Source organism: Arachis stenosperma, chromosome 8 (assembly GCF_014773155.1).
Source record: "Arachis stenosperma cultivar V10309 chromosome 8, arast.V10309.gnm1.PFL2, whole genome shotgun sequence".
NCBI classification, from domain to species: domain Eukaryota; kingdom Viridiplantae; phylum Streptophyta; class Magnoliopsida; order Fabales; family Fabaceae; genus Arachis; species Arachis stenosperma.
Window position 1 is genome coordinate 25,424,707 of NC_080384.1, and position 13,317 is coordinate 25,438,023.

The 13,317-nt window shown below is 31.2% G+C and overlaps 2 protein-coding genes across 2 annotated transcripts; both read left to right on the top strand.

The window, feature by feature from the left end:
- Nucleotides 1-1,201: 1,201 nt before the first annotated feature.
- LOC130944548 (uncharacterized) lies at nt 1,202-4,536 on the top strand. The gene is made up of 10 exons (XM_057872906.1): nt 1,202-1,500; nt 1,707-1,831; nt 1,991-2,103; nt 2,192-2,394; nt 2,497-2,781; nt 2,858-2,916; nt 3,082-3,118; nt 3,210-3,281; nt 3,366-3,516; nt 3,613-4,536. The coding sequence occupies exons 2-10, from the start codon at nt 1,723-1,725 to the stop codon at nt 4,168-4,170; spliced, it is 1,587 nt and encodes a 528-aa protein (XP_057728889.1). The 5' UTR covers nt 1,202-1,500; nt 1,707-1,722; the 3' UTR covers nt 4,171-4,536.
- Nucleotides 4,537-5,023: 487 nt separating this feature from the next.
- Nucleotides 5,024-9,284, top strand: LOC130944549 (uncharacterized). Its single transcript, XM_057872908.1, is given in 11 exon segments — nt 5,024-5,433; nt 5,525-5,724; nt 5,835-5,895; nt 6,069-6,117; nt 6,395-6,449; nt 6,527-6,643; nt 6,803-6,917; nt 7,240-7,355; nt 7,504-7,597; nt 7,804-7,958; nt 8,229-9,284. Coding segments are annotated over 11 exon segments (1,170 nt in total). The 5' UTR covers nt 5,024-5,285; the 3' UTR covers nt 8,289-9,284.
- The last annotated feature ends 4,033 nt before the right edge of the window (nt 9,285-13,317 follow it).

Genomic DNA, 13,317 nt, shown 5'->3' on the forward strand with positions numbered 1-13,317 from the left:
ATTTAACAAAATATTCTGTTAATTTTAATATTTTTGTCACAATAAAAACTTAATTACAATATTTGATATGATATATGAGCTCAATTAAAAAAAATATAAAAATCTAATTAAAAATTCAAAAAAATTATAACGACGGATAGAATAATTAAACCTCACCGATTTCACACCTATTACTAGATTATATGCTTATTACCACAAAAAAAGGGGTGAAAAATCATTACATATTTGTGCAATTCTGTTTAGGTAATGCATAGAAATTAACTTACATATATAATATGAATTCAACTAGAAAATCAACTATTTTTCAACTAATATCAATCAACTTTTTTTAAATTATTCTTTTACTCTAAATTCTAATTCCTAAATATTAAATTTAAATAATAAATTCTAAATTCTAAATCCTAACCCTAAATTCTAAAGTTTAAAAAAAATGAGGATTTAAAAAAATATCTACCCACATATTAATTCCACTAGCTAGTTTGTTTCCTTGACCAGAAAGTCAAGCCCTTTGTCATCATTTGACTTTAAGAGGGGAAAAAATGAAGAAAATTTATGGTTTTGTTTGTGAATTATACCAGATGCACCACCTTCAAAAAAGTAGGACCTTGTACACATAGGATTTTTTAAATTAAATGACATTTTTTTGACTTCTTTGTAGTTGTTATGTATCAGATCAGAAGTGGTTTAGGTTGAAAATTTGGACACTGAGAAATGAGAACATAACCCTCTGACTAGAGTGTTTGACACGGTTTTGTATGTTATTTTATTATCACTAATATTATTTCATTGACACTTTGTTTTTGGAGTCTTATTTTTTCAGTAAAGTTACTATACAAGTTTTGAAACCTTACCTATCACTTTAGGTAGCAATTTTTTTCTTCTTCTTAATCACCAATTAAAGTTTAAAGCAGTAAAATTCAATTTTGCTGACAAGGGGTTGACTATAAATTAAAAAAGTTGTGCCAAAACTATGCAAAATCTAATCTTGGTTAATATTTAATTAACCAACTAACCCATCAAGGTCTTTTAGTTGATAAGAAATGACGATTTAGAGCATCAGAAAAATCTTAGAAGTGTTCTAGTTGAGGTTGGATTTGGATTCTTGTACTTTTTATTAAACAATTTGGCACTTGAATAGTAGTCTTGATGAGTTTCCAGGTGTTTTCATATGTTATATATATATATATATATATATATATATACTTTTTAAGCACCCTATTGAGTTTTGAAAGATCAGAGTGTGAAAGGTTTCTATAACATTATTACTTATTAGTTTTGGAGAATATTGAGAAGGAAAAAAAGCTACATGGGTGTTTTCACATCACATGCAAACTCTGCAGATTAAAGAGGGTTTTTGTGTGTCTTATGGTTCATTTAAGCCACAAGCCAAGTTTTTTCTCCAAAGAGAAAATTTTAGGCAGAGATTCTTGCAGGTTTTTGGGAACAGTTTAATAATTTTCCAGTAACTTTCGGTTTTCTCTCTCTCAGTTTCTTTCTGAGGTAAGTTACTTTCATGCACTAAACAACAGTCACAAATGTTCTTTCCTTGTAACCAACTTATTCTATGTAAAAAGGAAAGCCTTCAAATGTGTTTTTTTTTTTCTTTTTCCTAAGCCATGACTCCTTCTAAGTTCTATCTAATGGTTCTAACATGATTGTATATACATATCAAATTCTCTAACGGATATCAAAACATTGATTGGCAGGTTAATCTTAAAAGAGATGGTTGTAGCCAATGCAATCAAAGGCCTAGTTTCTGTTTTAGTGATTATGGTGTTGATTTTACCACAAATTGCTGCTCAAGTTCTTCCACCAGCTGATTCTCCATCAGGTAATATATGGTTTCTTTCAGATTTTCTTCTATACCTTTGTGTTTGTTCACATTGAAAGCTGTATTACTTGAAGGACTAATAATAATTAATGTTGCATATTCTCCATGTCTTTCAAAATTGGCTAAAAATGAGGAACATTATGTCTATATTTGTTGCAGATAATGCACCAGAACAGATTTGGCAGCTTGATAATACTGTTAGAGTGGATCCTTTTGATAATTTCAGAAAGTACAAAGGAGGATTTGACATCACCAACAAGCACTATTGGAGTGTATAAATCTTTCTCAACTCTAAGTTTCATAGACCAATGATATATATGGAATATTGTTAATTGTTAACACTTCCTTAATGTTTTGTAGTCAGTGATCTTCACAGGAGTTTATGGATTTGCAATTGGGATCCTCTTCCTTTTGTGTGGAACATTATATGGAGGTTATTTGTTAGTAACAACCAAGTTCTATGGCAAAAGTGAGAAACCAAAAAGGGTGAAGAATGTGTTTCCTTACAAGAGTTTTGATGTTTCAATTATCCCTTTGGCTATATTGCTCACCATATTAGCCATGTAAGTTATTCATTCGTCCTCGGACATCGAGCCAACTCACTCTCCTTGACAAATTCCATGGCTTTCCACGATTCATGTATGCATGGATGTTTGATTTTGTAGAGTTGCAACTGGGCTTGTTCTTGCTGGGAGTGCAAGATTCCATTCTGAAGCAGAAAGTTCAGTTGGAATTATAATAAAGACAGCAAATGAGGCATCAGAAACAATAAACAACACAGCAGGAGCATTAAAAGACATGGAGAGTAACTTGATGGAAGACAATGTCAATAATTCTGTGGTTTCTGTGAGACTTGACTCAACAACTGAGAGGCTTGATGATGCATCTGCAAATATTGAAAAGGAAGCTAGCAAGAATAGGCGCCTTATCAACAAGGGCTTGAAACTTGTGTAAGAATTCATTCCTCTCTGTCTCTTATGAATAATGCAGTACATTGCAATAATAGTGGAATGCTTCTAATTGCAGATTTGTGATTACCATTGTGATTATGAGTTTCAACTTGGTTGCAGTGACAGTTTTGTCAGGTATGTCCCACTTGGTTTATAATTAGTCCTCCTATACAAGTTTTTGAATTGTGTGGGATGAATTCATCATTTTCAAATCCTAAAAGACTACTTTGTAGCTCTTGCTTCAAGCAATTTTTGTATATGACACATGATTCTCATAAATGTTTGGATTTTTATGTGCAGTTTCCGGAGTACTGAGGCTGCGACGAGCACTTTACTTGTAAGCAAGCTGAACTGCATTTTCTTGGAAGCTTAGATGCTATTTATCTGTCAAAAATCTAAATTTTGTGTTACCCTTTTGTTCTTCACAGGTTAATCACACTTTGCTGGTTGATGACAGTGATATGCTGGATATTCTTTGGGATCTATTTCTTCTTAGAAAAGTAAACTCCAATTCCAATCTGCATTACTCATTTCTCAATAGTTCTCAACCTTAACTAACTAAAAAAAGTTCCACCATATTGCAGATTTTCTGGTGATGCTTGCACAGCACTTGACAACTTTCAAGAAAATCCATACAATAACAGCTTAAGTTCCATACTTCCTTGTGATGAATTGCTCTCAGCAAAATCAGTCCTGTCTGGTGTTAGTGCTGGAATCTATAACCTTGTAAATAAGGTATAATTTGCATCAATCAAATGTTGATTCAACACTAATAGTAATCCCTATGTAACTACTTTAGTAGTGGTGTCACATGTTATGGTAATTGTGCAGGTGAATGAAAACATATCAGGCATGCAGGCAACATCATATCCAAATCTTGTTCATGTTTGCAACCCTTTCTCGGCGCCGCCGGAGTATCTATACCAGCCACAGAACTGCCCTGCCAACACCATAAGAATAGGAGACATTGCAAAGGTACTAAAGCCTTTTACATGCTCTGATGGGACATGTGACAGTGAAAGTGGAAGCAGTTTCATAATAAGTGGAAGTGAATATGTGAGAGTTGAAGCATTCACAAGTTCAATTCAGGACTTACTAAATGTATATCCAAGCATGGAGAACTTGTTGGAATGCCAGCTTGTGAAGGATGCATTCTCTGAAATTCTTGTCAAACACTGCAATCCATTGAAGAGATATGCAAAGATGGTGTGGTCTGGAATGGTTCTTGTTTCTGTGATCATGCTGGTTTTGGTTCTACTGTGGACTCTAAAGGCTCATGTTTCATATGGTTCTGTTGAGCCACATTGTGCAACACAGCCAAGTAACTTGGAATTAGGCTCCATTAAAGTTGTTAATAACAACTATAACAACAAAGTCGTATCCCACTAGAAAGAGTCAACTACATGAATTAAACATGAATTAAACGACTACAGTAAAATCATTTATAGGTAGATTAGAAACACAGAAAAGATATCAGAAGGCAAAATGTGCAAACAACTTCCAAATTGTACATACACTGATACACAGAGTCTTTTTAGTCCTCAAAGGTGTTTAGAATTTAGTTACCTTGGTGATATGAATTTTAGGTTACACTAAATTGTGACACATTTTTTGTAAAAATTTCATTTAGAATATATGATATAAATAAAAAAGAGGGAACCAACCCCATAATATATACCTCAACACCATACAGATGTACCAAACTCATCAAATAATACTAGTTCAAGATTATTATAATCTCGTTTGCTTCAAGAAGTTGCACTTTTTTCTATTATTCTCAACGAAATTCAAATCAAATACTTTAATTTTTAACAAATTCTTATTATTTTCAAATCTTAGAGAATTACTTCACATATTAGTTCTTTTTAACACACATATGCACATGAGTTTACTGTATAATTTACATTTATATTACACAAATTTACACATAGATTGGCCAAAATAATATAACAAATAAATTATTAGGGTACTTATAATTTGTATTTTTATTTTCTGCTTATTTTAAACTTTTTTCTAAAGATACAACAAAAATAATAAAAAGAATAAAATGACAATTAAATTCTTAAAAATTTTGACAATTTGATTTTCTATAATAATAAATAGTAGACACATAATGTCTTTTTCTCTTTTCATTGATTCATGTACAGTTTATTTAATGTGACATGTTTATTTTAGTAAAATTCGTGATAAATAATAAACGGTGAACAAAAGTTATATAAAAATTTAAAAGATAATAAATAATTTATCGTTTAGAAGTATATCATTTTAATACTCACATATGGTAGTAATAGAATATACACCACAATAAATAATGAAATATATAAACAGTACTGTTAATTCACGGAAATACATCTATATCCATAGTTTGTTATAATGAAAAACTTAATTGATATTTTTTTTAAAGACTAACTGTAATAAAAATTATATTTTAGGTATTTTGGGGGAAGGTGCAAAAATCGTTATGATGCGTTGACTTGATTAGGGTTTGAAGTTTTGATTGTTAAATGAAAATGGAGAAGTGGGGAAGCGATTGTTTAGAGGAGCTCGTGAAGTTCACTCTCTCCAACTCTCAGAATTACCATATTGCCCTTTCTACTGAATTCTGCTCCACCCTTCTCAAAGATGATCCCACACAACCATCTTCTTCACTCGGTACAACTATTTATATTACTCTCCATTGAAAAAAAGAAGTTTCCACTTTTGTCCTCCTACTCATACACTGCATGCTTGAGTTTGTGTGCAGATTTGTTGGAAGGAGTGCCACGGTATCCATTGTATAAGCGTCTAGCATTAGTTCTCTTGAAATGCATGGATTCTCAAACGTTTTTCTGGACAGGATCATGCAATTCATCGGTGACCAATGAAATTGATATTGCTTCCGTGCAGAAGAAGCATTCCGAGTGGCACAAATTGATTTTGGATAAGATATCTGAGATACTGAATGTAAAATGAACTTAAACATTTGATGCCGCTATTTGCTTCTTTCTATTTGTCTTTTGCTTGAAGCTAGTTGCAACAGATCTTAAATAGTGTATGAACTTTTGTTTCAACAGATTTTGAAGAGTCTCTCTTTTGAAATCCATGTTCAAGAACCATTTTTCTCACAGCTCAAAGGTAGAAAGTTCTATCACTCTGTAATCACTGCTAAAGCATTTGTTTTTTGCTCAAGCCATGTTGATAGGTAGAAAAATTCTCTATTGCTTAGAATGAATTGCTTTGAAGTAATTCGGTAGAGTCCTATTTCTTTTATGAAGTCTTAGGAATTATGATGTAGTTATTGACTGCAGATGGCCTGAAAACAGTTGAAGGGAGGTGCGCCGGCGGCAAATACAGCAGGTTTCAATGTTTTACAATCTTAAAGATATGTGATATGCCAATGAGGTTGTATGCAGATTTATATTCCAATAAGTCTTAGGAACTTAGGTGTTATGCTTGCTTCCAATGTAACAAAAGAGTTGTCTTACCATGGATGCATAGTATCTTGTTACTTGATTCTTGGATTGTATTTTCTCTTAATAGTTGGCTATTGGACTACTATGAGCTACATGTTGCCCATTTCACTTCTATTCATATTTCCTTTTAATTTTTGGAATATTTGGTTTTCCCTTTCCAGGATTGGACTAGGAAACCTGATTCTGGTAAACAAATCTGTCGTGTTTGAAGTTCAGGTAATGATTAGTTTTGTTATTAGTGGGGATCTTTCTGTAATGCGGTTGCTCTGCTTCTTAACATAATCAATATGTAGGGAATACGTTGGTATCCTACCTTTGCTGACATGTTGGAGACAGAAAACCTCGGGAAAGTTCTTCCAGGTGTTGACAGTGTTGAAAAAGGTACTGGAGATATTGTTTAGTATCTGCAGGTGATTAATTGATTCAAAATGAGAATCAAAATGAACTAAGCTAGTTTGAGTTGCTAATTTCTTGCCTCAGTTACATTGATTTCTAAGTCATTTCCAGATTTTATACTGATACCCCAGAATAAAGCTTGCATAGCATTGCAGAGTAGAAATCTACCGGAGTTTTACACAGAAGAGAAGGAAAAGTCAAATGGTGTTCTTGCAATTGGTGTTTCAAAACATACCCTTCAACCATACATTCCTTTGGCCAATTTATTCTCTGTGAGTTCACTCTCCTGTAAAACCACTGCAACTGATCTGCAATCTTAGAATCATCATCTAAGAACCCTCTACAATTATGTTACTGTGCATGTTCTGCCTTTTTTGATATAATGTACTGCAATGAAGTGGAGTTAACCTTAAGAAGTAAGAACTATGTTATTTCCTATTGGAATTAAATCACATATATATTTTTGCTTTACCCCATATTCTCCCTCTTAAGCATCCTGCATTTCTTTCCTTGAAGTTATCATGCAGTCATAAATGTTTGCTTGGTAAATGGCTATTTACTTACAAAGTGCCCTGACCCTTGTGCTGTTTTGGTCTTATATAGAATTAAGTATGAAGGTGTCAAGGCCTTCTAGGGTTGATGCATACAGCAGGGACAATTCCAGATGCGCTTCCACCACCAAGATCAACTCTATTAGCATCTTTTAGTTTGCTATGCAATCCAGATGTAAGAAAGTGACTTTATTCATACTTTTTTTTTTCTGAGGGTTCATTAGTCTCTGTTTGATGGTGAGTTTGTTTAGCTAATATGATGCAGTGAAAAATCTGTGTACTTTGAAAATAAATTATACCTTTTGTTGGCTTGACTGCTTAAGGTTGAAGGTAGTTCCTTAACTCTTGGAGCTCGTGCATTGGCCAAACATGCTTGTAGGAGTAGCAGTGGTTATTGGGGGTCCCTGGATGGAGGTGGTAAGGAATATTTTTCCCTTTTTCAGAAACTTTTCAATAGATTTGCAATAATAATTGCTTTGCAATTTCCGTTTTGTGCTTTGCTTTCTATGTTTCTCTGCATGTTATTTTAATATGTTGACGAAAATGCTATTGATTAATAGTGTGTCTAACAAGTTGATTGCATTGATTTTACTAATTCTTGTATTTGTAACCACTCATTGCAGATTCTAATAAGAATAGACTTGCAATGGATGTAATTAAGCGCCTAATAGCACATTGTTGTTGGGTGAATATGCATGTTGTCCCGCCGCATGGAACCGTGTTCGAAATAAGGGTTGCTGAAGGATATGGCGCACGATGGACAGAAGATGGAAGCAAGGTATGTGGGTAATCGTTAAACTCTGTTTTTCATTTGCTTCCATCGCACATTCAAACATAGTATGGTGTCTTTTCTGCATAACTTAAGACTCAAGTTAACTTTCTTCATACTCATCCATCCCTAGCTGCGGATAAGGTTTTAGCCTGGAGAAAAGTTTTTTCTGTTTTCAACTTGCAAGATTTATTTTTCTTTAGCCTTGGTAACAAATAGAATTGTCCATTGAAATAATTTTTTCTCAACCCTTCTTTTTTGTGCCTCCAACCTTTTCAGTTTATTGGATTTTTAGAGCCCTACATGGAAGATGGTCACTCAAAAGGATGGAAACACTAGTTCTGCAACAATTAAAGCTTCGAAATCGAAAGTGTTGATGGATAGTTATGGGTATTTGAAAGTACAAATATGGGGCCTTAACTGATGGTAAAGTTTTTTTTTTAGTGTATATAAATTTGTTACTTATACTCATTCTGTCTTTTAAACCGAGCAGACACATATCTCTTACCATTCAATGGAATGTGTGGTAACCACATGGGATAATGAGTCTGACTCTATCTAATGATAAAAGAGTGTATGCTAATTCAATATACAAAATATTTCTCATCCTGTTGCTTGTTGACTTCTTCGGTTCTTCTTATTTTGTTTTGTCACTAATTGTTGTCATTTTCTTTTTCTTAAATCTTAGTATGGATTTCCCTATGCAATATATGGATCACTACCTAGCTAGTTCTTTGTTTCTTTCTATAACCCCAAAATAATATACAACTCATATTATGGTGTACCACGCAAACCTCTTTGGTGTATTTGCAAACACTTGTGTGAGGTAAACAAGTGGAAACGTCCTTTTTTCCCTTAAAATTAAGCATGCAAAGAATGAGATTCTTTGGCTTTATATATAAGTTCTAACATCTTCCTCCTCTTTTTCCTTTTCCCTATAATTTGTCCTTATAATATTTTTAAAGTGAATGAATCTTGATAGAGGGCACAGCCGACAGTGGTATATATCATTTGTTTTCTTTAATATATACCTAAAGGAGGCGATAGTCTCAATGCAATGCATCACCATATGTTGTAATGCATTTACATTTACAAATAATAATGTTTTCTTGGATTTATATAGTAGTATAATCTAGCTAGCTAGCTATTTTGGTGCAAGCTGTTGTGGTTGAGGATGATGATAGTATGCATGCATGTGTGCCAGCACCACCACAGCTTAGCTTGAACCTTGGCCTGCCACTGCAATGAGTAGTGTTCTATTGGGTTGAACGGCTTGTATTCTGATCTGGAGGCAACTTGGGAGAATACTAAACCTTGTTCTGATTAATTCTCATATTCTTTAAAGATTGCAGAGTTGTTTGCTATATATATATATTCTATTTCAACATGTTGAAATTGTAGATTCCTAGGAGTGAACAAAAAACAGAGAGATACCAAATATAAAATCTGAGAGAAAACAACAACAAAGTCTTTTTATTTTATTAGTACATGATGATGTCAGTTAACTATATACATTTATTAAATCCTGCTATTATTCTAGGAATTCTTGAATGAATACATAGGTACACCACTACCAGTGATCTTGGAAAGAGAATTACTACAGAGGAAGCTTAGAATGGTAAGAATTATTTTAATGTGTGTGCTACTAAGATAAAGAATAGAAAAGAATCTCGATTTAATTCTTAAAATTTTTTTATATTTTAATTTTAAATGACTCGATCAATTTTATAAAACTTTACTAAATTAGAGAGTTTTAAGATTTAAATTTTACTACAATTTTATATTTTATTTATTTTACGTAAATTCTCAATTTTTTATACTTAGCAGAGACAGTTAGTGGTGGCAGGTAGTGTCAGCCTGAGAGTGCTACTTGGTGGTTGTTTCTATTCTGTTATCATTTACCAATTAATATCTGTGAAACAAGGCATGTGCCCCCAAATTTCTTGTCCCAGTTTCTCAGTTTAAGAAACTTCATGTCTCTCGGTATCTGCATTTCTGTGCACATTTCATTTTCTACAACGTTATATTCATCCACCAGTGGATATATCTAAATACAAATAAATGAATAATAGTATAAAACTACAGTATCAAATTACAAATAAAATAGAATCAACTTGTTTTGGTCGGGTGGTTAGTTCACTCATCCGTTTAAGCAAATGTTAGAGTTTGAATTTTGTTTTGTGCATGCAGCAATCCATTTCCAGCGGTAGACCCTTAAATAGAATTTAAATTCGCGACGGATTAACCAACTGTTGTGCAATTAAGGGGTGGCAATGGCATGAAGCCATGAACTGATGAGTTTTTTTAAACGTATCTTCCGAGCCTTATTAGAAGAACGGATTCTGTGACCACTGAGGCAGTTTCTCATTTTGTTAGTAGTGTGTGCTTATTTATAATGAAAATGAAATAAAATTGACGAAGTTATATCGTCAATACTACGCATGCAATTGTCAGATTTAGCTGTATATTTATTATGATGATAATTAGAAGCAACATCCTAATTTTTTGTTGAAAAATCATGTCAAGAAGTATAGTCCCATAAAAATGTGGTGACACAAACTTTATTTGTATAGTAGACAAGGAAAGATAGCAATATATGATGAAGACATGGACCACCATCAATAGGATCGCCCATATGAACCTTCTTTCTAACAAATTAAAGTTAAAATAATTTAGAAATGGGTGAGGTGGGGGGGATATGGCAAAGACATAATTTTCTCCAATGATTAGATGGTGTGTTGTGTTGCCAACAGTACAAGATTTTTCTCAACCTTGTCGTCTTGTCTAATCATTGGTATGGAATCAGTTCAGTTGATACCACATAATTTTCAGTATTTGCATTGCTAATAAGTCCATCTTCTTAATATAAACATGGACAGTGAAATTTAAACCAAATTAAGGTTTAATTATTTTATCGCTCTTGTAGTTTTATTATATTTATAATTGAATTTTTATATATATTTTTTTAATTGAGTCTCTATACTGTTTTTAATTTTATAATTAGGTCTTTTCTAATATAAAAAGTATTATAGTAAACTGAATATTTTTTGCCAATTAAAAGTATTTATAATTAAAAATATAATTAGATCTTTGATTGCATGTATTTTGGAAGAAATATTCTGTTAATTTTAATATTTTTTTGAAATAAAAATTACCTTAATTACAAAATTAAAAGCAGTGTAAGGATCCAATTGAAAAAAGTATATATAAAAATCCAATTAAAATTTTGATAGAACTATAGAGACCAATAGAATAATTAAATCTCAAATTAATTGACATGGATAATTAATTGACAATTTTGCTACTCATACATCCTTTCGCTTGTAGATACTGTTTTGACATTAATATTTTATTAATAACTAATATGTGTTTTTTTTTGTTAATTAAAAAAATAAATATATAATTAATTAATAATAATTATATTTTTATACAGGTTATTGAGAGTATTTAGTATACGTATAGTGCTATTGATTAATAAATTATGCATAAATTAAAGGATAATGAAAATATTTTATTCCACCAGGATTTACTTATATTGTTTGCATAGTTTAAAATAAGCTTTAAAAACCATGTTATTATATTGCTTGCAAAGGTGTTGTGTGTCTTGTGCTATTTGATACATATTTAGTAGTAAGAAATGTTCAAGGATCAATAATTTTATTTTATATTGACTAGTATTTTTAATTATTAATCTAATATCATTAGTCTATTCATTTAATAACATACTTTTAATTAATATTTTTAAACATTATTAACTAATAATAAATTCTGCTAGTAGTCCAGCATTATTTTTTAATAATATTATTATGGCAATGTTTCATATTATTAGGATGTGATATGTGGTAACTTATATATTTGGTGTTATATATAAGATCAAATGGTTACCTGAAGTGGGAAGTATTTTATAGACTAATTTAATTTGGATGCATGCAACAAATTAATAATTTTAATTTTGATTATATTCTAAACACTACATTACTAGTTTACTACATAAGGTGATGATATATACCTTCAAGATGCCCAATCAGAGGGAGAGAGGTCATCTTCACCCTTAGCTTCTCTCTCATTATTATCTATCATCATCGTCTTTTAGTTAGCATCAACTAATCAATTTCAATTTATAATTAAGTAACCAACTAACTATATATCTCTATATAGTATTTATTAATTTAATTAAAAAATTATAAAAAAAACACTCATAGAGTCATATATACTAAATATATATTAAAATAAGTCACTAATATAAAATATATATTAAAAAATTATATATTAAAAATAAATTAAAATACACACATATATCTTTTTGAAAAAAATAATAATTGATTTTGGTTCCTAAAAAAATAGTGAGACAAGATACAAATAATTAGCACCAGCAGGCGCCAAAAGTTAATTCATATAATCTGCCTACCGCTGATGTAATGCCAAAATTTGATGAGTTCAATCCTTAATTAGCAACTTTTAGTTAATACTTAATATATAGAAGATTTGTTAAAATTTTAATAAGTTTAAAATGTATGTCCTAACTTTAAATGGTGTGATGATGTGCTATTTTTTTCCCCCTTCAGTCTAAACTATCAATTAATTAATTAGTATCAACATACATGGAGTGTATATGAATAAATATTTGTGTAAGCTAAGCTATAGCAGCTAAGATAGATCATTGGATATTGATGAATTGAAGTCAACAATAATGAAGTTATAATAATAATACAAGAAGATCAAGTCACATTACAATATCGTTATAGTATTTATCAATTATATAATATGTATTTATCATTATCTCTTTGTTTGCATCCCCGAAAGAAATATGTTATTTGTTACTTTTCATTTAACGTGATCTGATTGCCATCCAGTGACTGAGGATTCCTCACCCACATATTTTGTGTGTGAGAATATATGTTCTATTCTATCCCTTCCACATTAATAAACCAACAAATTCTGTGATTAATTATATATATAATAAGCTACATACCAACATCATGATGGGTCGTTTTTCAATTCAGAGTTCTATATGCTCCTGTGTCATATTGTTAATTGGTTTAAACTATTAATGCTATATATAGCTTAGTTGTCTAGTTAAAGCTAAATGAAGTAACGAATAATGAGACATTATACACTTTCCACATACTACAGGTAACGAACTAGCTAATAATTAATAATAATCTTCATTGGCAAATATATAAATGTCTTATCTAATCTAACGCATCTTAATTAATTAGTATCATCACATAAAGTATAAAGTATATCAATTATAGAAAGACATATGTGCCTGGCTTTCACAGTGTAGCATCTAGGGCGTTCGGATCAGTGTTAGAATTTTATTATAATTATGATCTAATTTGTTAATATAAAAAATTAAAAGTTAATT